Source organism: Thermobia domestica, chromosome 17, assembly GCF_964235325.1.
Source record: "Thermobia domestica chromosome 17, izTheDome1.hap1.1, whole genome shotgun sequence".
Classification (NCBI taxonomy): domain Eukaryota; kingdom Metazoa; phylum Arthropoda; class Insecta; order Zygentoma; family Lepismatidae; genus Thermobia; species Thermobia domestica.
In genome coordinates, this window is record NC_137470.1 from 101,731,985 (window position 1) to 101,759,365 (window position 27,381).

Consider the following 27,381-nt stretch of genomic DNA (forward strand, 5'->3'; position numbering starts at 1 on the left):
ACATCGGTATATGTTTCATTACAGACACAAGCGAAAGACGCCATGATAAAATAAATAAATAAATAAATAAATAAATGGAAAAAAATTGCAAGGGGTACCATAAAGGGGTGAATTTTTCGATTATTTTTATCAATATTTCGCACCGTTTGTAAGATTTGAGGCTATTTCAGGTTGGAGTTTCTAATTCATGTATGAACAGTGTTTTCTTTCTTCTTGCATACAGTATATAATAAGCAAATACATTACACAAAGAATTAATTATAATGTCATTGATATATGGTGTTTGTTTGGTAAAATACTCCAAAAATAAAATACTGGAGAAATAGTTATTATATCTTTTTTTCATAATCATTTGGCCATGAAATAAACGCCTGAGAGATATACAACCACATTCTACAACTATATGGTGTTGGAATGCATAACTCATAGGATATGATGCTTTACTTTTTAAAAATTCAACACTTTCAGTGCACCCCTAAAAAATGTAATAAAGAAATAACGACCACGTTTTTTTTTAATATTCAATTAGAACTGGACAATCTACACAAAATTTGGAATCAACCAGTGAAAACTGCACGTCTTTAGCACTGTGATTTTCGAGATATTGTCAAAAGGATTGCAGACAAACATATAAATTTGAGGTCGTTGGGGACAAACATATAAACCTAGCATTTTAATATATAGACTAGCTGAACTTGCGCTCTCTACACAGCGCATCATTCACATATGAGCATGAATCTCCTTGCCATTCCTCACAACATCTGTACATGTCCCTTTACAGACAAAAGTTAAAGACGTCGTGATAAAAATCGGCAAAGGATACTATAAAGGGCATATTTTTTCGATTATTTTCTTAATATATCGCACTGTTTGCAAGATTTGAGCCTACTTCCAGTAGAAGTTTCTAATTCATGTATGATCAGTGTTTTCTGTCTTCTTGCATGCAGTATGTAATAAGCAAGTACATTACATACACAATTAATTATAATGGCAGTTATATATGGTGTTCATTGGGCGAAACCCTCCAAAAATTAAAGATTTTTCTTAGATTGGAGAAATGGTTATCCTTCCTTTTTATTTATTATTTAGCCAGGAAACAAACGCCTGAGACATATACAACTCCTATGTACAATAATGTAGTGTTGGAATGTATAACGGGTAGGATATGATGCTTTAGTTTTTTTTTCTAAATTTCAACACTTCCAGTGCACCCGTAAAATTTTAATAAAGATATAGTGGCCATGTTTCTAAAATATTCAATTAGAACTAGACAATCTACGCAAAATTTGCAATCGATCAGCGAAAACGTCATCTTTCTAGCGCTTGTAGTTTCCGAGATCTCATTGTCGAAAGGATTGGCCACAAACATATAAACCTCCAGAAACATATAGTTTAAAAGAGCTCCAAAAATGGCAGAACAGTTCATTTGCATTGATTTTGGAGAAGACTTATTAAAGTACAAAGACTTTCGACAATAATTTTAAAACATAAACTTTATTTTAAAATGCTGTATTTAAATAATTCATTTAAAGTACACTCATTTTAAAATATTTGTCCTTGTTAAACGTGAAATCACAAATAACCGTAAATTAAAAGTTTGAAATCCAAAGTTAGAGGTTGGAGTTCATGCGTTTACATTGCTGTTGTAGCATTTTAATAGATAGACTAGATGAACCTGCGTCTCTACACAGCCCATCATTCGCATACGAGCATAAATATCCTTCTCATTCCTCACATCTGTACATGTCCACTTACAGACACAAGTGAAAGAAGTCTTGGGAAAATAATCGCCAATGCGTATCATAAAGGGGAGATTTTATGGATTATTTTTTCTCAATATCTCGCACCGTTTGCAAGATTTGAGCCTACATCCGGTTGGAGTTTCTAATTCATGCATGACCAGTGTTTTCTTTCTTCTTGCACGCAGTATGTAATAAGCAAATACATTACATGCACAATTAATTATAATGTCAGTTATATATGGTGTTCATTGGGCAAAACACTCCAAAAATAAAGATTTATCTTACCGCTTAGACTGGAGAAATGGTTATCGTTCCTTTTTCATTATTATTTGGCCATGAAACAAACACCTGAAACTTATGCAACCCCCATATACAACACTGTGTTGTTGGAATGTATAACGCGTAGGATATGATGCTTTAGTTTTTGTTTTTAAATTTCAACTCTTCCAGTGTACCCTAAAAAGTGTAATAAAGAAATAATGGCCATGTTTTTTTTAAATATTCAATTAGAACTGGGCAATCTACGCAGAATTTCCAATCGATGAGTGAAAACGTCATCTTTCTAGAGCATGTATTTTCCGAGATCTCGTTGTCGAAAGATTGACCACAAACATATAAACGTCCACAACATATAGTTTAAAAGAACTCGGAAGATGGAACCACAATTCACGTGCATTGATTTTAGAGAAGGCTTATTAAAATACAAAGGCTTTGAACAATAATTTTATATCATAAACTTTATGAAAAGGGTATAGTTAACTAATTTAGACTATTTAAAGTACAAATACTTAAAATGTTTGTCTCTGTTAAACGTGAAATCACACATAACCGTAAATGAGAGATTTAAAAGCCAAATTTATAGGCTGGAGCTCGGGCGCTTTTAATTGCTATTGTAGCATTTAAATAGATAGATAGTGTAGATAGTAAAAATGACGAAACCGCCTTGAAACAACTTTGATGATCAAGCAGGCACGAGATTTTTCTTATTCTTTACATTGTATTGCAACTAAAGTTACTTGAGTTGATGAAACGAGTATCTCATGTTTCACTCTTTCATGTTACTACAAACAATAATATATGGAAATAAATATCACCAACTTCGAAACATATTTAATATATATATATATATATATATATATATATATATATATAGCTGCAGTGTCTATCCTTCGCTCGGGAAAAATATTACATTTTGGTCGTAAATTGACGAATTTCGATTTGAACGGTATTGGAAGCGTCACTACAAATTCTACACTAATATCGGTCATTTTCGATCATTTTTATATTTGATCCTCTTCCCCTCTCCAAATTTCCTGGCTGAATTTGGATTAAAACGGCATCAGAAGTGTCACTGTTCATGTTCATCTCAGCGAACTCTAAAACTATGGATTCGACACTAATATTGGTAAATTTTGATCATTTTAAATATCTCCCTCTCCCAATCCCGTAAGTTGTAAAGTCAAAGTGAAATGATAAAAACCATCCGAGGCCCGAACATGTTCTATGTTGAAAATTTGATAGAGACCGGTCGTGTGGTTTAAGAGTTGTTAAGTCACAAACGTGGTCTCTTTCATTTTCATTTATTTTTATAAATTTCCTCCCTCCCCTTCCCAAAGTTGCACCGTCAAAGTGAAATGATAAACAGCATTCCAGGCCCGAACCTTATCTATGTTGAAAATTTGATTGAGATCGGTCGGGTAGCTCAAGAGGTACACAAAAACCCTGCGATGTTCTGCCATCCTCGTATAAATATGATAGAGATTGTACTCTTTCAGAATGACTCACTAAGGGCGAATCCTATCTTTACAGAGTTTAATGACATCCTGCATCTTTTTACGTAACTTCTTAGCTCTTTTTTTCTACAATAATAATATAGCTGTACATTTGGATGCCTCATTCAATATTGAGGACTTTACTTTAAGCTCCCTCGTGGCTATGTGGATAGCGTACGTGCCTTTGATGCCCGAGACTCGGGTTAGATTCCTGGCGGGAGCTCACGTGGTTCAGATCTCACTTAAGCTGTAGGTCTACGTCTCATATAGTGTCGCTGCTAAAAGGAACTCTAATCTCAAACCAAATAAATCAAAAATAACTTCATTTCAATTCTCACATGCTAAACAAACGTCGAACTTGTGAGCAACATTCTGGTGCGTGGGGATCCCTGGTTCGATCCCAGCTTGCGCCAAGTGGACCTTGTTGTGGACAAACACTGTGTGCCTGGGTTTCCCTGTTTCCTTCCACTATTTCATTCATTTCTCATCATCACCGTCTCCCTTAAACTAGACGGCATACGCGTGGGACATAAAACTGAAATATTTAACTTTCATTTCATTTTTTGTGAGGAACAGAAATTAACCCATAGTTTTCTTTGAAATGTTTCAAATAAAACTAATACGTATTTCACTACCCTTTGCAGATCGCGATGACTCACGATGAACAGTTCATATACGTATTTTCGAATTGTTAGTTCTGATTCTAGATAGATAACGGAGACTAAAGTACAAAGAAATTTAGGAAATTATATAATGTTGTCATCTATACTCTCATTAGTACTTCATAACTATTCCTTGATTTTGATGTTGCCCGCAGTTCTGCTGGCAACTGGGTACCTTAAACAAACCTACTCAAGCGTGATATACAGTAGCTCCATTATAAGATGTACGCAGATATGCAACATATTTGAACGATGACGTATTATGTATCGAATGGGGCTGATAAAGAGCTATGTCTAGCAACATGATGTCGCTCTATCAACCTCATAAGAAAAAATATCACGTTCGTTTTAAGGAATGATCACTGTACATATTAAAAATAATAGAAACTTTCTTCATCGTGACTGAATTGTATCATGAACTTCTCCGGCAGTTACATACAGTCTGCTCCGTTCTTCTAGCTCAACCTGTACACCAATACTTGTCATGATATCTTCGCCTCTCTTACAGGCACGTTTTATCTATTTCCTAAACATGTAGATGTTTATTTACCTTACCTCGTTTCCTTTGAGGCTCAGTTTAATCGTCTGAGTCAGACAGTTTGTACCAAAAAAAAAAAAAAAAAGCTACACACACCGATTTTTCTTCACACTTGGAATATAGTAAACATTATGGAGATAGAACCATCAACATGAATTTAAAAGTGAACCACAGAAGAAAAATACCGATAACGAAACAAAATGAGAATCATAAATAATGTAGGCCCTAGATAAAACTAGAAGTTAACTACAAGACAAAGCGCCAGAAGCATAGTTGCACCATTGTTGGGTGAAAAATATTTAGTCATCGATGCATTCATTCTATACAGGTGTGGGATTACCACAAAATCGTTCTCTTGGTCTTTTCTTTTTAAATGGTACTGAGTTTTTACTCCAAAGTTTCATTGTTTCCTATACACTTTCCTTGGCTCGCCCAAAACTCAACAGTATTCAACACCTTTGCTCAGTTCTCGAGCTCATAACCCGGAGCAGATATCTTCCCCGTCCTGGCTGACGGAATGAGTACTGCGCTGCATAAAGAATGGTACAATATTTCTCTCCAAATCATTCATATCTTATATGCTTTGACTCTGCGACTAAGCAAATCTGTTCTTCAGGTTAGCGATACTATCACGTCATATGATGCAGGTAATTTGAATTTGCTTATAGGGTTGCTAACTGGCCAGTTATTTACCGGCCTGGCCGGAAATATTGCTGTTATTTTGATTGAAGCCGATGGCCGGTCAAACTTCTTACCAGCCTCTTTATGACCGTTTTTTTTTCAAATTTGTATCTACTTTGAAGCAATTCATCTAGTTCGAAGTATAGATTTAAAAAATAACTTTCATTCTGTAAATCCAAAACTGTCACCTTTCACCATCTATCAACGATTAATATATTTTGTTCATCTGTTTAGACAATTTTAAAAAGATGATAGGGACTATATCAGGGAAAATTTGAAATTTACTTAATACATTTATTGAGAGTGAAAAGGGACTTCTTAAAACAATTTCCTGTATTTGAAGTTTAAAGAATAAATTTCATTTTCCAAATCCAAAATTGTTAGGTGAAGATTAATTAGTATACTTTTGTTCATCTGTTTCGATAATTTTAAAGAGGTGACAGTTACTGGTAAAAACAATAAAATGATCAATGCCGATTTCAGTTTCTCTTCTATAGCACAGAGTATATATTAAGCTTATAAGTGAATGTACTAAAGATATGCATAATTCAGGTGCTAAAGCACTTTTGTTCACGATAGTACATTTCCTTCCAATGGATGGGCCCGAATAGAGATACTTCACACTTAGACCTATCACAGGGAATTTTGAGGGGTGCCGCTTTCTTTATTTTCCAGAGTTGGCAACCCTACAGATAATTCCATTATTTTGATAACCCCTGTATATCAATTGAACCAAGAAATGGTCTTAATTGAAGCTATCAGAGTAAGAATGTCATGTGAGTAGGGTAAGAATGTCTTAAGCTCGATCTCACATTACCCAGAATATGAAGTGGAGGAAAAGTGTGATGTGTGGGGTTCGTCGGAATATTCCGACTGTTTTACCACTGCACAATTACAATACAATTGTACATTGCACAATATTATTATTCATTTGAACTTATCAACGTCTCCGCGGCCTACTGGACATGACTATGAAAGGTAAGTTTAAATGTTTTATATACAAATGTTTATTCGTAAATATCCTACAGCTGAATACCTTCAAATTTGGACATCCATTATGTGGATACGCCACCGATTCTTAATATCGGTGTGACTGCGTACTCGTAATATTGTATATACACGTAAATCATAAAAACAAATAATAGCTTATCTACTGCACAAGAGACAAATTATATTGAACGGGTTTAGACAGCTATAAACTGGACCATCAATGCCAAGACCATCCTTTATTTGTAGTAGACTCTTTTCGAAACGATACAAATAAATATTAACAACACGGCAATTTCCTTGTAACTTATGCCGTTAATAAAAACGTGTAACAAACTGTGCTACGTGCAGATTTTGAAAACATACATAGGGAAATCGAGAAATTACATCCTCTACGACCGAAACTTGGACATAAAGCTTACATGAGCATGAAATGCTATACTATCACGAAGCTACAATTAAGACAATATTTTTATATTCGAGATGGTGCTTGCCGAGGGTGAACATAAAGTTGAATTATACGACAGACATTCACAGGATGGAAAATGTCAATATAACAATTGTTCTTATAAACAAATATTACTTGTAATAGGACTTCTGAAGCATCACGTCCACTACTAAATCCAAACAAATTTAAAAGTTGTATTCATATTTGAAGTCGATAAGAGAATAGCATAACCTTACACAGCATACGCTAGAATATGTTCTATTGTTTGCTATATTTTTGAGAATATTGAAGTACTGAAAGAAATTAAACTGGTCTGAGGAGGGAACTCACTATTGATTGGAATACTACTTATGTCTGTAACGAAGTGATGAATGAAGAATTCTCTTTTCGTCCTTTATTTGATATTTCCCTGAAAAATCAAGGATACCGTATATTTTACGAAATATTTCAGTTTAACGTCCCCCAATTATGCCCTTTAGGCTCAGCGACACGAGTGATTAAGGCAAGTGAATAATAATGGAAGAGTTGGTGGAATGATAATGCGGGAGGGGAGTACTCCGAGAAAACCCACGGACACGATGTTGTCCACAAACTTACTTGGCTGGGGATCGAACCAGAGACTCCACCCACCAGAGGTAAGCGCTTCTACCACTGAACCACTGTGCCCCCATATATCGTACGAGTTCAGCCTGGTCGGAATTCAAATTTGGAGGCAGAACTTAATCTCCTACATAAGCATTGAAATGTTAAGCTGTACAAGTTTTCTATTCCCGAGTTATAAGCGGTCAAATTTTATCATATTGGGTGTTCTAAAATGGCGCTCACGGACTACAGAGCACTATTCTGCAAGTCAAAATAAATAAAAAAAATATATATATAATTATATACCCTTCGGGTCCTCGTCGACACGAATTGAATCGCACTATGTAGCAACATCGCAGATAAAGAGCTATAGAGTTGATCTACCAATCCATCAAACAGTTACATCGATTCTTTCCAGATAGCAGTTAAAGTCGATACACATTGACACCAGCACTACTTAGCGCAACAATCGATGTAACTGTTTGATGCATTCGTAGAGCTATGATAATGGTTCTAAGTTAATATGCGACGTTGCCATATAGTGAAACTTTTGATTCTCTATAACGGCTGAAAGACAACCCTGAAGATACACAGTGAGGTGACAACATCAAACTGACCAATCACGCCATCACCAATCAGTATTGTTGAATGCTTTTGTTGAATATTTAATTAGTGACCGGAAGGGCTGATTAGTTTGGTTGATTTGAATTTTAGCGTTCTTTTTAGTACTGAAGCTATATCAGACGTGAACCTATAATTTAACGTAGGATCCGAACCACATGAAGTCACACCGGGAATGGAACCTGGGTCTCTCGCACAAAAGGCGCATACTCCAACCATGAGCCTTAAAAGCAAAGGGTACGATATCAGGACTCGAGTTGCGCAGTAAGAGTTTATATCCTTAAAGAGCATCAAATAGTTTATTACCAAGCTATTAGCTACAGTACGCCAATAGAGAAAAAGTGATGGGACCTCAAAGGTAAAATGGGGTCTATGACAAACACAAGAATGAAAGCGTTTGTTCCGTCTTTGAAAGCGTTTGTATTTGAAAAGGTAGATAGCGACTCAGATGACATGTTCAAGCCATACAGTTGATGTGGAGAGTAGGAAAGATCGAATGATGCAAACAAAAACAGTTTGTGCAGCATGTGCACATCTTACAATGACCATCGACTCGGAGTGATAACACAATTCAGTGGTAAGGGAGTCGAAGCAATACAGAATTGGTGTCTGGAATGCTTCCGGTTCGATATCCAGGTATCTGCTTTGTAGGAAGCAAATCGAACCATGTTGCGGAGCAGGAAAGCACAGAACTGATGCAGCGTAAGCGATTGGAGATTCAAGAACTTGTCACGGCGCCATTGTTCGTGTCCTGGGATTGTATCAGTGACGAATTTGACAAAGTTCTCTTAGGGACGGAAAGGTACACATCCAGGGGCTGCACTGGTCCTGTGCATTCAGCCGGGATCAGTTCCTTTGTGAATGTGGCATTCGCAGGAACAATTTGTCGGAAAGCTCGTTGTCTTTGTTCGTTGTTATAAGATGTGCACATTGTACAAACAGCTTTTGTTTATATTACTAGATCTTTTCTACTCTCCACATCAATTGTGTGGCTTGAATATGTCTCGCTATCTCAATTTCCCAAATACATAGGAGAGACGGGACAAATGCTTTCTTTCTTTCTTGTGTTTGCCATAGGCCCCAATATTACTTTTGAAGTCCCATCACGTTTTCCCTATTGGCGGACTGCAGCTAATAACTTGGCAATTAACTAACTATTTGATGCTATTTAAGGATATATAACACTTATTCCGCATCTCGAGTCCTGATATCGTACCCTTTGCTTGTTAGTGGCCGGAGCCTCACTAATAAATAAATAAATAAATAAATAAAATATTAAATGTTATCTGTTTTAACAGATTTCTGAACTAGTGGCTTTAATAACATTGTATTCTGGGACTTGTTCTAGGCAGAATTTTTAATACATCATTTTTAATACAGCCTCACTAATAAATACATAAATAAATAAATAAAATATTAAATGTTATCTGTTTTAACAGATTTCTGAACTAGTGGCTTTAATAACATTGTATTCTAGGACTTGTTCTAGGCAGAATTTTTAATACATCAGTGAGTTTTGAGACTTTAGTTAGTTTTGGTACTGTTTGTATGTTTTACATTCAAAATTGTTTACCTTTTCCCAAAATGTTTCATCTTTTAAACCAAAATTTTGCATATAAAATTCCTAACTCTAATTATTATACAATTGGACCTCTATAACTCGAATTCCTTGGTAATTCGATTTTTTTTTTTTTTTTTTTTTACATTTCCTTGAACTCTCCATAACACAATGTTAAAATAACATTTTTAAGTCGAATATTTAAAAATTACAAACTCGATAATTCGAATTTTAAGGGTTTCATAATCATATTTAGAAACCTCGGTAACGCAAGTCGAAGTATACCTCTGTAAGTGGGATTTCTCTTGATGTGACCTCGATAACTCGAAGCTATACCTCTTTGCTTTTACGTAATTGTCATTGTTGATAGTCCTGTCATTGTCGCTAATGTGTACTGTAATTGTGTTTTACTCATATCTAGTATTCTATTTTTACAAGACAACTTATTAAATTTAAGGAACATTCATAACTTCGAGTTGTAGAGGTTGAATGAATAAAACTTCGATTTACAGAGGTTATATTGTCAGTTTTCCTGAGGAACGCGGTATCTCGAATTATTGTTATGGTTACCTTGATAACCCGAATCTTAATTACTGAAAAACCTCGAACTTTTATCTACTCCCTTCAGTTTCGAGTTATCGGGGTCCCACTGTATAATAATTTTAAAAAGACGGGGAAACTGCTACATATTTTTTTTATTGTTCCTGAACACACAAATACTGATCCATATCAAGGAGAAAGAAGTCGGGATGGCATGTAGAAAATACTATCAGGATCTCATCTACTATGCAAATTTCTTAATTTTGCATGAGTAAATCACATATAATATGTGAATCGAGTTTTCAGCTAAAGCTCTTACTCCAATAATAGACGTACACAAGAGCAGGAAGTTATCGATTTTTCAGATGTAGTTTAAAAAATGGATTTATTGTGCATGAGGAACGAAGATGTTCAGAAGAAAAGAAGATTAGGTGCAGATCGCTTGAAAGGAGAAAGTACACGAGAAAGCTCTTTCGATGTACCCTAAAAGGATTTTGTAAACGCCTAATAGCGAATATAAATTAAATTTCCATGTTGTCGTTAAGATAGACATCCCATCCTATGTTTCAATTATTTCTTCCAAATTAAAGTCGTTGGAGAAACCAAATAGCAGTAGAAAGTGGGAATATTAAAAACGGAAATGGTTTGTAGAATTCTTATTTCCAACGTAATGAAACAAGTAAATCATTTTACATTATGCTTTATTCAGTAGTATACTGCCATTGTTAGTGTAGGCTACGAAAGAGGCCAAAGTAAAGTCGTGGCCATGGGGAACAGGAGAAGGAAACACTGACCTTTTCGTCGTTTGTCCAGACTGGGGATCCCGGTTCAGCAAATACTTTATTTACTTATAGAGAATACTACAAGTAAAGATGCCCATTTACTATATTCATAACCACAGGTAAACAGGAGGATAAACATACAACTGATAATTTTAATGACTGGTTAACCATCGATTCTGGCACTTAAAGAACTTACTGCCTTTTATTTTAAATTAAATGAAGGACATTCTGAATATATCAATACTTGGATCAACCACACAAAGTTTGTAGCAAAGGTCATATATGCTCCAAATAAGTAAGATTTTCATTATAATGGTTTTCAATGTTCTAATGTGAAATAAGCCAGCCTTTGGACATCTTCTAAAGTCGGGAACTTTCAATTTCAGAAATTCAAGTAATCGTGACACTTGCGTTTTGTTGTTATCTATAATTTTGTATAGAAGGCAGAGTGACCGAACTTTTTTTCTGTTGTCAAGGGATACAAAAATTGATGTGTTTCAAATTTAGGATAGGCCTATATGCCTTTTGAAAACTAAGTACCTTGCGAATTACGATTGGACGATTTCTATTTTGCGGCTACATTTTTTTACTTGCGGGGTTCCGGATTTCGGCAGAATATTCAAATTTCGATTTAAGATTGCACCATTTATTGTTTTTCATGTGTCTTGTTTCTTGAAATTCCTCACAGTACTTATTGTGCACTCCAGGGTTTTTATAAGCTTCTGTCACTTTTTTTTTTTTTTTTTTTTTTACGCGGTGGGAAAATGTTAGTTTGGTATCAAAAGTGACCCCGAGATTCTTAAGTTCCTTGATTCTTTTAATATTGACATTGTCAATGCAATGGTTATATTTTAGAGAATGTGCTCTTAAGCGAGTATGACATTATAAAACATTTATTTACATTAAGGTTCAGATCATTAAATTGACGCCATCTGGAAAACACATTTATATCGTTTCATAAACATACCGAGTCGTTGCCACTACTAATAGATCTTCCGAATTTTAGGCCATCTGCATATAGAAGGCTGAATGAAATTTGCAGGCAATTGGGAGTATCGTTAATTAAAATTAAGAATAAAAATGTACTTTCAGTCTCGACATTAGCCTATGATTTCTGATTAAAGTGTAATTTCAGTATTTCTCCACAATAAATTTCTAGGATGTGATGCTTAATAACGACGAATACGATATATAAATATACATCAAATTGATAATATATATATATATATATATATATATATATATATATATATATATAATCAAAATTGCTTAATATCCCACATTGATGTATTGGAGAAATAGAACTGACAGCGAATTCAATACACATTTGTATGCTTGACTTGCATCACGCTGAACGATTAAAGTAGACATTTGGATTTGCCGACAAATCCATCACGCATAGGTAGGGACGTGAAGATTTCGTTTTATCGATAATATCGAAAACTTGAAAAAGGCAAAGTAAAGTATATAGATATACCTAAATATATGAAAGAAGGCCGTTTGGGGGGGCTTTCAAATCGCGAAATAAAGCGAATTTGGTACTTTTTCAAAATACCACCGAAATGCACTGCATAAAGCGATAGATTCGCGAAATTGCCACGTTAGGGAAAGTGAATCTCCAGAAAACCCTCCTTACACTGCAAAGTGAACACAAAGATTTTGCTGCCCTGTACTCTTGAAGCAATATCTTTGCAAGGTTCCAACGTTGATTCTGAAAGTATTTTTCACAATACAACTGCGTAGTTACGGTAAGGAGGCAAAACCTTAAAGAAGAAAATGTTGACAATTTTGTTCTTTGAAAATTAAGCAACATTGGAGAAACAATAAATTCACCATTAAGTGAAAATGTGTGATGATAATGATATGAAATGCGTTTATAATAAGTATATTATGATTTGATTTTTTAAACTAAAGAAAATGTTATGAAACACTGCAGTGTGGTTTTTAGTCGGTGTATCCAAGTTTAGGACGGATATCGAGCCATTTTTTCAGATAGTAAGTCGAAAAATATAATTTGTCCTTTTAAATTTAAGATGACAAAACTTAAAACTATTTATTTAATTTTAAAATTATATTTTATTTTAATTAGCCTTCACAGACCACTTTCTATATGTTTACAATATACTTGCTTTTCAAAACCATTACAAAATAAAGCAAACAGACCCTATTTGCTTGTATTAAATCGCGAAAAATTACACCGATTTCAGGGATAAAATAAAACTAAAACTTCACGTTCCTACGCATAGGCCAAAGTACTTAACAAGTAAAGTACTTCTTTTATAGTTTAACGTCGTTTTTCAGCCCCGAAGCTATACGATATGTGGATCTACAGTTTAAAGTGGAATTTGAAAATACTGGAAATTCTCCAGCACCAAATGCAAAAAGTTAACATTATAGTCATAGTAGTTGAAGTTTATCGTCGCTTTTCAGCATCAAGGCTATACGAGACTCGGGCCCACAGATTAACGTGAAATCGAGTCAATGTAATGCGTTCAAGTTTCAATTGTTTCACAACAGAAATCGAACTTGGGACCATGTGAACTCAAAGCACGCGCGAAAGGAACTAAACTAGCAGCAAGAGGTACATAGCTACGAAAAAACTCAAGATGAATGATATATACAAATGAACGGTGCAGAACAATATGGAGAAAACACTATGCTGTCCACCTTAAACACACATAACCTTGGCTAGAACCTTCGTCTCTTTGCCTAGATGTGAGTATTCAACAATTGATCTACATTTGCTCCATTTATAATCGGAAATCAAGGATGATGACATAAATGAAACGAAATCTGACGATTATGACCTCTAGGTTCAGTAATTAATGGAAGCGGCGGATTGAGAAAGAATTGGTCGATTAAGAATACGGGTAGAGGCGGAAAAACCTCGAGAAAATTTACCACAATCTTACATAACCTGGAAACGAACCAGTGACTCCTCACACCAGAAGTGAGCGCTCTACCAAGGAGCCACAGTGCTCCGAAAGATGGAACAGTTATTGCAATGATGAAGTGCGAAAAAGAGAATCAATCACATAAAAATCCACGGTGTAAGCCTACTACAAACTCCATACGACTTTTGATCGAATCTGAAACCCTGCGCAACAGAAGTAAACGCTGCATCATAAGAGTTGCCGTTCCTTTATAAAGGGAACAAAAATCTGGTGAATATATTGTCGGTAACTTGAATATATTGTCGTAACTTATTTTGGACAATTAAGTTAAAAATGACAAGCATACTCGAGCGCGACCAAGATTTGAATGAATCATGGAATTCGGGAAGAATAAATGGGTTCCCAAACACGAAAACAGTAAGAAATCAAGAACTATCTTCTTGAAGTTGCTCTCAGCTCCATTTATTCATAAAATCTAATACGAATTCTCGCATTCACCTATATAAATGAATGATAGCGTACTATAAGCATGGATAGCACACGAAGGGCGAAGAGAATCATCCTTCCTCGTAATTTCGTGAGATGCAACTGCAACTAACAGCTCAGCGAGGGCGAATGTTTTGCACGGGGGACAACACGGTTTAAGGGTACATGAGAACATCAATGTTCGCGAACCCGGTGTGCGCGCGCGCATTGCGCGTTATGGAACGAAACTGCACGCCGAACTGAGAGGGTTCATCACGAAACAAGCCGTATTTTGAAAGACGATTGCAATTTTCCTTCACCAAGTTCAAACTTCTCATTATTTGGTGATAATTCGGTGTTCGATATTTATATACTTTTGTTAATTATCTTACGGTATGGAGTGGACACGGGTGAAGCTGACCGAATTAATTGGTGCATTTAGGAAACAAGAACTTCTTTGGAAAACAAACCATCCTGACTATCGTGATCGAGCAAAAAAGCTGGATGCTTGGAAGCAAATTTCGAGTGAAATTGGTGCATCTCCGGAAGAATGTAAGAAGAAAATGGAATCTTTGATGTCCTCACATCGGCGAGAGAAAATTAAATTTCTCAAGAGTTTCAAATCAGGAGTTCGCGCGGATGAAGTATATAAGCCGAAATGGGTCTACTGGGACCTAATGTTATTCTTGCGTGATATGCATGTTTCCCAATCGACTGACATTCATCTGGTAAGTTGTATTACGCACTGCACTCATTTTCTCTCAATAAACAAACACACACACACATCAAACATAAAAAGAGCGCGCAAACCATTGCGTCACTGTCAGTATATATATATATATAAAAAGCAAAAGCCCACTCTTGTACTTCCTTTAGGAAAATATTTACGGAGAAAGTCTTTTATCATAGCTTTTATTCTCTATGTTAATTGAATCATAGTTCTCCTTTAAGAGCGTATTCTATTCTTTTGTGAATGAGAAAAGCCCGAAATAAGGTAAACTTCGCTTATCGCTTGCTTATAATACAGCTACAAATATACTGCTATAGTTCTCAACTCCCGCGCCCATCTCATAACATTTCTCAATTAGAATTATCAATACCGGCGATTGTCACATACTTTTAATTTAAACACCTGTCTTACGACTCTTGTCTTGCAAGTATCCATGTTTATTTATTTATTTTTATTTAGTTAGTCAGCTAACTGGAGTTTAACGTTTCTTATGTACACCGAAACTGTACGAGTCAGCGCCTACTGTTTAAACTGGATCAGAACTTTGATTTGCGTCAGAGGTACAAATATTTTACTGAGAAACGAACCCGGAACATTACGCACATAAAGAGTGCGCGAACCGTCTAAGCAAGAACACCTTTCTAAATTTGCAATCTAAATTACTCAAAAACCTTAAATGTGTACTAAGACTTTGTAAAGTTGTATAAAGGCAATGCTTGCATGCAGTACTTTAAGTCTCTCCTATATTGGTTTCTACTCAATACGTGTTGTAATACAATCCAACAGAGTAATTAAAACTGATCCATCCCACTACAAATGACTGCATTCTTTGTATTTATAACGATATAAATATGTGTTTATAAACAAAACTGTCAGAAAACTTGTTTACAAATTTTACAAGTTTCCTCACAGCCATGCAGATGTTTAAATTATATCGTAGTTTCCGATACAATTACATGACCAAGTATCTGCTGTCACTTACTCTAGAATACTATTAATAGAGTCCTGAATATAATGTAGGTAATGGTAAATATCAAATGTACATCAAAGTACTGCCAAGACAAATATTCGCAAGGGTTAAGATCTGGAGACCACAGGAGTCATTTGTAAGTAATCTTACTGTTGGGTGAAATGCGGCCAATACACTGTTTCAAAAATCCTTCGCTCAAAGAAGAAAGAAAGTAAAATCCTAATACCAATACCAGGATACTATCTTCTTCATTTGCTTGAGGGAAGTGCACAAAATGCCCCTGATTGTTCAGTAATCATTTTATACGAAGGAGCTATGTACGTTTAACGCGGAATCACATGGAACATTTTTAACTTATATAAACAAAATTCGATACTTTCTGTTTATTTTATGGACACATAATGGCTGTATATTTACGATACAAATATAAAGTTACTTGAAATGGCATTAATCATTTTGCTACTTACAAGTTTTTAGATCAAAAACGTTATATGTTTTAAGTATCAGCAATTCAATAAAGATATCAAATTAATATTTGCTCCGTTGCAAACGGTTAAGATCTTAAATGAAAACGAGAAATTACTTTTCCGTGCGTTGTATATTGGTCACAAAAAGGCAATTTTGTTTTAGAAATGCTTAAGGAAATGGAAATCACATTATGATACTAGTAGATACTGCATCTACAGTTGCAGCTTTCGAGACACACCAGTGTCATGACTGCCACCTTGAATCAAGGTCAACATATTAAATAGTGAGTCAAGTGACACATCAAACAAGAGTAGAGATTTCTGAGATAAAACACATTTTATATTTTATGTTTAATGACATTTTAGTAGCGATCACATGACGGTTTCAAGAGAGTAAAAGAATGTATTTTTACAGGAAAAAACATTTCTATTTTCACTTTGACATATTGCTTGTTTTTCTTTTTTTTTTAGATCTTAGCTGAATTTCAGAAAAAAAACAGATATTTCCAAGATATATTTTAAGTTAATTAGGATCAGTGAAATGCTAATTAGTTATTATATCAACAGCTATTGGACCAGGACCAGGACCACGGGAGTCCACCGGATCCAGAACTCAAAAAACTCCCAACTTGAAATGGATTTGCACAATTTTTAAATAAAACTGTACTTGTTTAACAGGGAAGTAACTGATCTAGCATGAAAATCTGATCTAACACTTCATCTGCATTCTCCCTCTTATAAAAACAAACAAGTTCTATCATTTCTTTTCTGAAAATACAGGTGAAAGTATTTTACAAATACTTATCGTCTTTTCGGGTGTAGCGCAGAACAATACCAGTTCAATACTACATTCACATAGTGGCTTATAGTATTGGACTCCCCCCCTTTTCAAAGCTCGACCCCAACTAACAATAATTTTGGAGGGTATGCGCCTGTATTAGACAGTTTCCCCTATTATCGAAATGAATGGTTGTTAAGGTCACCTTCAAGGCAACAATTATGGAAACGAAACGAATTTTACAAATGTAAAACAATCTCATTTAATTTGTAGTTCTTCCCGTTGGTTCAGTGACTGGCGTACATGCTGTTGGTGTATGTGCTTCAGGGTTCGATTCCTGGCGGGGAGCACTGAAATTTGAATATTTAACGGTGGCTCGAATTTTATTTTAAATTGGATATCTCGGTACTGAAAAGGGGCGCTAGTCTTCTACAAACGAACAACAAAGCAAATTAAATTTTTACCATTTATCTGAAATTATTATTCATATCTTCTAAACAAAATTACCATTGGGACTGTGTTATCTCAGTGGTAAAGCGCTCATCTCTGACGGGTGGGGTCCTTGGTTCGATCTCAGTTCCTCGAGAGGACTTTCTGGTACATAACCTTCATGTGCATTGGTCTTTTCGGGTTTCTCCCGTTTCCGATAATAAATGTATTAATACATGATAATAAATAATATAATAAACCATTAAACAAGAATAGGAAACCATATTACATTTTTTTTAAAAAAAAAATAAAAATTAGAAACTAGGTAACTAAAAAACATAATAAGACTATAATCTTTAAAAAAAAATCTTAATAATTAAGAAAAGAAATCAATCAGTAGGAATTAAATGGTTAAGAACTATAGGGAAATAATATATAAAAATAAACAAATAACAGCAAAATAGAAGAGTAGATTAGTTAGATAATATAGATAGATAAGTAGATAAGAATTAATAACAATAGAATATATATTTAAGTATTTTATATCGTATTCCATACTATTACAGTTGTTGGATCAGGAATTGAAATACTAAGTAGTATAGTTCAGGATAGGTGCAGATAGATTTAAGCTGAGTAGCACTTTGCAAGAAAATTGTTGTTATTTTTTTTCTCATAGTTTATTCTTGTTGTTCTTTGTTTTTTGTTTGTTTTGTTCTTGTGCTGTGGTTTTTTTTTTGTTCTTTCCTTTTTCCCTTTTCCTTTTCACCTTTTTTCTTTCAAACATGGATACCCAATAAAGATAAGAAAATAAATAAATGGCAATGATGATAACCCGTTCCGGTCAAAAGTTTCAGATGCCGGATCTGAAAGACGGGCCTGAGCCAAAAAAAAAAAAAAAAAAATATATATATAATCTCATATTACAGGTATTTTTAATTGGAATACAAACTTGAAATTCGGTATGCTTGTACGTTTTTGTTAGCGTTACCTAAGTGAATCATCAGAAATAAAAATTTCCAACCGTAGAGTGATTTTATGGAGGACTGAAAAATCTTTCCCATGTTATTTATATGGGACGTCTTCTACACCCCAAAATGTTTAGGTACTTCCAGCAGGATTAGAATCATAAAATTTAGCATGATTGTAGCCTTCCAAGACTAACCGACAGGAAAATTTCCAAAAGTGAATATCTTTACTTTTTTAGGGATCTAAAGGGGAATGAAGAAATTCCCATGCAATTTAAATTCGAGTTTTCTTGGGATACAAAATCTTATCGTTTAGAGAGTTGAAATAGGAAAAAAAAACCGATAGAATTGTGGGTTCAAGGGGTGCGAGGCCGTAGGCCGAACAAAGTGTGTGGGGGCTAAGCCCTCGGATGGGCAAATTCAGGAAATATGAAGAGCAAGTTCACGATATTAACTGTTGATTCAAAGGCCAATTGATAAGAAATGCGAAGCCGTAGGCCCGAGCAAACTCGGGGGTCTGGGGACGGAGCCCCCAGCTAGCCAAAGGCTAGTCTGTATATAAAAGCTTTGTTTCAAATCTTACAGAGCTAATCTCGCCAACTTTTAGCTCCTATGGAAATATCAATTTCCCAATGTAGACCAATCCTCTCAGTGTTTGTTCTAAATATATATTAAATAAGAGGTATGGACCACCGCACTAAACTTTTATTTTGTAAATTGAAACATGTCAAGGAAACGATTATGAAATATGAACAACATTATAATAATGTTTTCGAAAAACTTTCACCGAATAAAACTTAATATCCGACAGGAAATTGCTCTTGTGGATTTTATAATGACAAACAACTCGCCATACAGTAGGGCTGTTGAGGAAATACTTATATTTATGAAATATAGGCAAAATTGCCATTTTCGATAAAATTCTCCCAAAAAATATCTCGAAAAGTAAACCACTCTTTGCGAATTTTTTCATGGGAAATTAATTATGTAGGAAATTAATTATAGTACAGTAGAGTAGAGCGTTCCTAAATGAAACACGTATTTATCAAATTTTAACAAAGTAGTTAACAATGTTGTGGTCGTATTTGAGAAAAGTGTTCAAAAGAATCTCATCCTTAAGAGTGGATTATGTCTTGGGAGTTTTTTCTTCAGAAATTACTTCCACAACATTGTAGGGTTTTAGCGTAGTAATCACAGCGATTAGAAGTATAATATTTATTTTGAAATATGAACACAAATCCTATTTGAGAAAATTGTCTGAAAATAACTCACCCGAAGAACAAACTACACTTTCTGGATTTTTTCCCACAGAAATTACTTAAACCATATTATAGGATTATTAATAAAGCATTGATCTGTGAAACATACACACAATTATGCAAACTGTTTTCGACAAAATAGTGATTTCTGATTTTTACCCCCCGTTAACTATCCTTATTCCTGGGGGAACTAGGAAAATTCCACACAAAAATGAAGAATATTATAAAAACATTACGATTACTATTTGCTTCGGATATATTGAACAACACACTCAGAAAATCCGATACCCAGAGTGCAGGCTCCTCTTCTACCATTTATTTACCTATTCTAAGTTTATAGGCATCTCGTTTTTCGGTGATTATTCCTCAATGGTATGTCCGATCTGAACACGCGACCCTTACGACAATCAGCACAGTCTCGAATCACCATGTCAAATTTGGTGAAAAACGGTTCAGGCATTTCGGAGATTTAAATTTTCGGCGATTATTCCTCAATGGTATATCAAATCTGGTGAAGAATGGTTTAGGAATCTAGAAAATCCAGTTTTTCGGTGAATATTCCTTAATGGTGTATCTGATCGGGACATATACCCCTTACGACACTTACCACGCACTCTCGAATCACCACACCAAATTTGATTGAGAACCGAACGCCTAAGTCAAGTAAAGAGAAGCTTCGATTTGAAAAACACAATTGAAATGATAACTAACCAGTTGAGAATGCTCCAAGATCATTGCCAGAACGAACTTAAAAAGAATGGAGAAATGGAGTGGGAAGGAAAAGCTTCTACATGTAAAAATACACCTTTTTATCAACACCTTGTTTTGTTTCTCGCAAAAATTCGCAAAATTTCATCTCTCTATGACTTACAGTTCTCGAGATATGCCTCCTTAAATCTCCCGAAATTTGAACTTTTTGGTCAATATTTGGGATACGGCGGCCAGCTGACCAGTAGCCAATTGACTAGTGGCAACTGGTTATTATTTGGTACCAAAATATTAACCATCCTGTTAGGTATTGATCAACACCGATATGATCTCTCTATGACTTACAGTTCCCAAGCTATGGCCCCTTAAATCTCGCAAAATCGGAACTATTTTTGGCCAATATCACCGGAACGGTAAATCATAGAGAGATGATATTGGTGTTAATTAATATCTAAAAGGATGATAAACATTTAAGTAACCATATTAATTGGTAGTCACTGGCCAACTGGCCACTGGTCAAACCAGTGGCCAGTTGAACAGTAGCCACCGCTTATTATTTAGTACCAAAATAATTACCATCCTCTTAGGTATTGATCAACACCAATATCATCTCTCTATAGCTTATGGTTCCCGAGATATGTCTCCTTAAATCTCTGGAAATCGGCCATTTTTGGTCAATATCTCGGGAACAGTACGAGTGACGCGAAAAATTCCAGCACTTTCTTAGTTTCTCATGCTCTATCGAATGCAGGGTTCAAAATTGAAAAAATCCAAATAACAGACAGACAGACAGTCACACAGACATAGAGAATTCAGTAATCAACTTTTTTAAAGTTCGTCCTGGTTCGGTTCCCGGCCAGCTAAGTATGTCGTGGACAACATCGTGTTCGTGAGTTTTCTCGGGGTACTCCCGTTTCCTTCCACTTTTTCATTTCACCAGTTTTCAATGACAATATTTTGCTGCCATGAATGTTCGGAATTCTCACGTCAAAGAATGCAGTTAATAGAGTTTACCACACATAAGGTAATTACATTCCTTTAATGTTGGAAATTTATAGCTGAAGGAAAGATAAACAGCATGTAAATGAACGATCGCTTTTCCTGCATCACGTTCCGTAACACACGATAACAATCAATGATACCCAAATACAAAAGCGATGATGCATACAGCATAATACACTCACCTACAGGAAGTGAAGTCACTCCAACAAACAAAAGAGCTAAAAGATGACAAAATCTTGGTAATCACTCATCTCAGTAGCAACCTATCCTTATTGACAATAATATGACAAGTGGTCGCTACACTTTTGAGAAATATTTGATAGAGAAAACTGTCAAGGAACACTAAATACGATCTTGCCGACCCAAGTGAGGCAAGCGCCCAGTAGATACTAGAATTTTTCAGATACGTCTCCTAGGGAAGCATTTTTGAAACGCTTTTCTTCAGTGGAATCACTTTTTGTTAATCAGAATTTTGTATGGACCACCCTCTTCTTCCCCCCTTTGATGGCAACTTTATCATGTGTTTAAAAAGTTTTGAACTTACACCAGTATATGTATATTTTTAAAATAGTATTGATAGAAATTCCCTTCATTATATATTAGTACTAGCAGTATGTCCGTTTTTCGCACGGATAGAATATATTTCATTTGGACATAAAGGGCACCAAAACTGTCACCAATCAACTTAAAGACCCCAAAAACTATGAATTTGACATTAATATCGGTCATTTTCAATCATTTTTACATATTTCCCCCTCTCCTAAGTTGCGGGGCTGAGTTTGGATTCAAAAGGCATCGGAAGTGCCACTGTTCACCTCAGTGACACGGAAAACTATGGATTTGACACTAATATCGGTCATTTTCAATCCTCTTCCTCCTCCACGTTGTGGGGCTAAATTTGGATTTAAACGGCAACGGAAGCGTCGCTGTTCATCTAAGTGACCTCGAAAACTACGGATTCGACACTAATATCAGTAATTTTCGATCATATATATATATATATCTTCCCGTCCTACTTTTCCATGTTGCGGGGCTGAATTTGGGTTTAAACGACTTCGGGAGTGTCACTGTTCATCTCAGTCACCCCGAAGACTATGAATTCAGCACTAATATCGGTTATTTTTGATCATGTTTAAATATCTCCTCCTCCCGTAAGTTACACCGTCAAAGTGAAATAATAATAATAAAGAAAGACATACCAGTCCGGAACTTTATCTATGTTGAAAGTTTGATCGAGATTGGTCGGGTGGTTTAAGAGTTATACAGTTACAAACATAATCTAACTAACTAACTATATGGAACCCGAAGGTTCATTGCCACGTTCACAAAAGATCTCCACTGACTTCTATCCTTAGCCAACTGGATCCAGTTTCTACTTTGTATTCCTATTTCCGCGAAATCTATCTTAACACAAACATAATCACTTTCGTTTACATATATATATAAGTGAAGATCAAGCAGGTTATTTTAATAACTGAGAACTATGATTATTTTATAATAATGTATCTACATAAGCTATTAGAATTTCTATCATTACCTTATTAAACTGCACAGTTCATTATTTGTATAATCTATGCATGTTTGAGATACTCTGCTAAATTTACACTAAAATAAAAATGCTGAGCAAAGCAACTTTTTACTATAAAATAATAAAATAACAAATGTGACAGTTTCGTCCTTTTTTTAAATTTGATACTGTCCGAAGAAGGATATGTTAGATATTCGACATTGTCACATTTAATATTTTATAATAAAAAGTTGCTTTGCGCAGCACTTGTATTTTAGTATAAGTTATTGAATACAGCAAAGCTAGTATAAATCAGATAGTCTCAGCTACAATATGTGGTATGAAATTCACTTTAATTTTATTTTTCTGTCATTTCTTGACTAATGTTCAACGCAATAGGACCACAAATGCGGACATCTAGGACCACCATAGTTTGAGTAACGCTATCCTAAAGGAATCCAAGATTCTTAGTTTGAGAGTAGTAGTCCAGTATGTGGACATCTGGGACTTTTCTTACCAATGAATGTATGAGGTCTTGAATAGTGCAAAATAATTTCAGTCTATATAAATATTATAAATAAATAAACAAATAAACATAGATAAATTTGGAAAGTATCAGGGTAAATAAATAACCTTCTCTGCCACGTTTTCCATGTACAGAGGCAAAATAAAATTAAGAATGGCATAACTTCTTATGAATTAGTGATTGGATACTTCAAAATCCGTAGTAGTGAGCATCAAAGTGAATTCCAACATTATGTGGTATCAGGTGACATAGATCCGAATAAAAGTCACCACCTCACTGGTGGCACCCCGACAAGACAAGTAATTTGATAAATATGAGGTTAAGATTTTTTTTTAAAAAAATCTTATTTATATACCTAATATTTTTAGAATAAGAATAGGCCGCGATGGTTCAGTGGTAAAGCGTTTACCTCTGGTGCATGGTGCTGTTGGTTCGCTCCTAGCTCGCGGCAAGTCAGCTTTGTGGTGGACAAATACCGCATGCGGATTCTTTAAGGTATATGGCTGATGTCACATTATACGGTTACTTTTGAAATGCTTAAGAAAATGTGGAAAATCGCCGATTTTGTAGTTCTTCTTGTTGTTATTGCTAAAATCAGTTTTCAGTTCGGTGATGTTTGGTCAAGTTATCGTTCCCATAAGAAGCGCATCACGGGGGGTTCACCGGGTCCGGACTCCCCAAAAAAACTTCTTAACTCAACGTACATTTTACACTTCCTCTACGAAACAATAATTGTTTAATAGAGAAATGATTGATGTAGCAAGAAAATTTGATCTTGCGCTTCATCTGTGTACTCTTTTCTCTTATAAAAAAGTCAAGTTCTATCATTCTTTTTTCTGAAAATAAAGGTTTAAGTATTTTACAATTATTTACTGTCTTTTCGGGTGCAGAATAATACCCATCCAATACTACATATAGGTAATGGCTGGTACAGTCAGAAATAATATTAAGTATAGGTTGGAGTTATCATTTCTTATACCTCCAACCTATACTTACTATTGTTTCTGACTGTAGTATTGGACTCACTCGCAAAGCTTGGACACCCAACAAAAATTTCTGGTTGCGCGCCTTGTTTCCATCAGCGTTATTTTTAACTTTCCCGAACAAATTCTCAATCCCACAATTCTAGCAGCTCCTCAATTGCCTTACGGTGCTAAGTTAACATCCGAAAGTTCTATTCTCCCACCTGAAACCGCTCCGGGTCCATCCATCCACATGCACACCTCCAGTAATTTGGTTTCCGGTGGGAGCTCATGTGGTTCGGATCCCTCGTTAAGCTGTAAGTCCACTTGTCATATAGCCTGCTGCTGAAAGAGATACTAAACTCAAACCCAACTAACATCCAGTAATTTGGCTTCTTGTTAGCACTTTAGAAGGGCATGCACTTGAGCTTTACTCACTTGAAAAAACGAAAATGTATAAAGACATGTATTTTTTTTCTCAAATAGTAAGTAGCTCTGGGGAAGTAATGTTGCACATTTCTGTTAACTCGCGATATTTTACTCACAGCACGTAATAAACAATTATATTAGAGTGAGAAAATAAAATGGATGGTCATCCTTTTTAAGTCCGGTTTTATTTTACATTTTAAAACAATACCGATGTTCTGACGTGGGCTCCAATCTACAATCAAAAATTGGATCTGACGCAGTTGGCGAGTGTGCACACCATCATGTAAATCCAACACTTGTAGTACCCGTAAGACGGGTTTACTTTGCACCAGATTTAGAAATTTTAAAGAAAATCGCATGCAACTTACAAACGTAATGATTCAGTACGTTATATTTTCAACATATAATAGCTAGATATATAAGGAAAACATTCGTCCAGGACTGTTAGTAAACATTCAGTATGACCATAGTTATGGACATACAAACTTTGGTGCAAAGTAACCCCATAGGTGGGGATACTCTGCGCAACATACAAAAAAGTAGAAATGTTCAACATACGAACATAATATTTTTGTGCAATATTTTCCCTCCAGTATTTATACATTTCTCTTCCTACACAAAACTGCATGAAATCTACAAATATTGATATTAGAATGATGGTATCAGTATCAGTATCTAGTATGAATTATCGATATTTGTAAAGAAAATTATGTATTTTCAGGTACCGGCACAGGAACCACATTCTGATACTTTAGCATATGTCCCACAAAAATGCCAAGTCAGGAACAGAAAAAAAAAATCCCCGTGAACTAATTTGCCTTTGTTGCTCTTTACGTCCAAGAACATCATTCCAACGGTAGATTTACAGAGTTCAAGGCTTTCAGGCTGAAGCCCACCCAACCTACATGATTTCTTTTAAAAAACCTAATGTTAGTCAGTCATATGAGTATAGCTTCAAGTCACCCCAAAAGTATAGTGATTTCTAAAAAACTAAGCTTTTCTGAGTGAAGCCCCTCTCAAACTTGTTTTCTTAACCGACACTGTTCGTAATTTATCTTCCAACAAGAAATCCATTCCGGCATCTACCTAAATAGGAAATGTATCTAAAATTAGAAGGCATGATTCCCCAGCAATAGTAATATCCTATCTAAGGGGTTACTTTGTACCAGTGCAAAGTAACCCCGATTACAGGCTGAAACCGCCTTCTTCCAGTTTTATTTTTCTATCACTTTAAAACGTTTCACACTTCAATTTCAACTATTGCTTCAAAGTTCCATTATACACAGTAGTATTCTACGAAACTGACTTAACTTTGACGGAAATTCTTGTAGGGGATATCTTCCAAATTTTGTCGGCCTTTACAGTGATTGCTTTCCACACCTCTACAACAACAAACCCTTCAGGTAATTAGAACTTATGTTAACCGTCAAAATACAGTTAGTCAAAATACAGTCAGATGTTCGATTTTACGGTGACAGTTGAAACTTTCTCTTCACAGTTCATTGTTTTACCGACAGAGGACTGTGCAACTCTTTTTCATATTTTGTGCAAAGTATAGGCCATTCTCCAACACATTACCTCGCCTCTAAGAGAAATGAATTTCAGGACAAAACTACCGTCCCAGATTCTTAGTTTAACCCCCGCCCGCTGGAATCACTCTCCTATCGAGCGGGCGGTGGTTTGAACATTTTATGGTTACCGTTAGTCACACCTAGTATTTGATACCATGTCGACTTCTTCCGTTATTTTGTTAAGTAAAAAAAAAGTTTGCCTAGCGAAATTGTCCCTTGTGTATTTGCTATACTACAATCTCAAAACTAAAATATTAAAATTAAACTTATAAAAAAATATTTAAGAACTTTCAACAACAATGCGACGTAATGGATCTTTTCTGTGCTTCTATGAAGGATTTTTTAAGGGACCAATGATTTCTTAGTCCAATGGTGATTTCTGACAAAGAAGGTTTACAGGTTTGATCCCCGCTCGCTCGTGATCAACAAATAATGTGCATGGTTTTTTTCTTCATCCACCAGTATCGCCTCACATCCACCAGTATCGTCTCACTTTCTCATTCCATCTATTCTTCATGTACTCACAGTTATCATATCACTTGTCTCATTTACACTAAATGTACCACCAAATACACTCCACTATCCACTACAACATTCTATTTCACTTCAAGAAATACCATGATGTTGAAGTGAAATTAGTATATCTATGCGTACACCATTTTTAGAATAAAAAAATATTTGGAAATCCCATGCTAAATGTGCCGGTTTTTAAAATCAATAGTTTTCTTGCAATCACATCAAAATTTGTCATGATTATTAGTAACGTGAAGGTACTTTTGGGGTAGGCCTCAAACACCCAAGGGTTA

The 27,381-nt window shown here is 35.2% G+C and overlaps 2 protein-coding genes across 4 annotated transcripts in view; one reads left to right on the top strand and one right to left on the bottom strand.

Moving 5' to 3' along the window:
- Window positions 1-27,381, bottom strand: part of LOC145673925 (uncharacterized) — a 1,349,238-nt gene that overhangs the window by 186,554 nt on the left and 1,135,303 nt on the right. The gene's annotated exons all lie outside the window — the stretch shown is intronic.
- Window positions 14,510-27,381, top strand: part of LOC145673926 (uncharacterized) — a 94,811-nt gene continuing 81,939 nt past the window's right edge. The window contains exon 1 of the mRNA XM_081743741.1: window positions 14,510-15,000. Coding sequence (XP_081599867.1) covers window positions 14,668-15,000 — 333 coding nt within the window. The 5' untranslated portion in view covers window positions 14,510-14,667. The remainder of the gene's footprint in view (window positions 15,001-27,381) is intronic.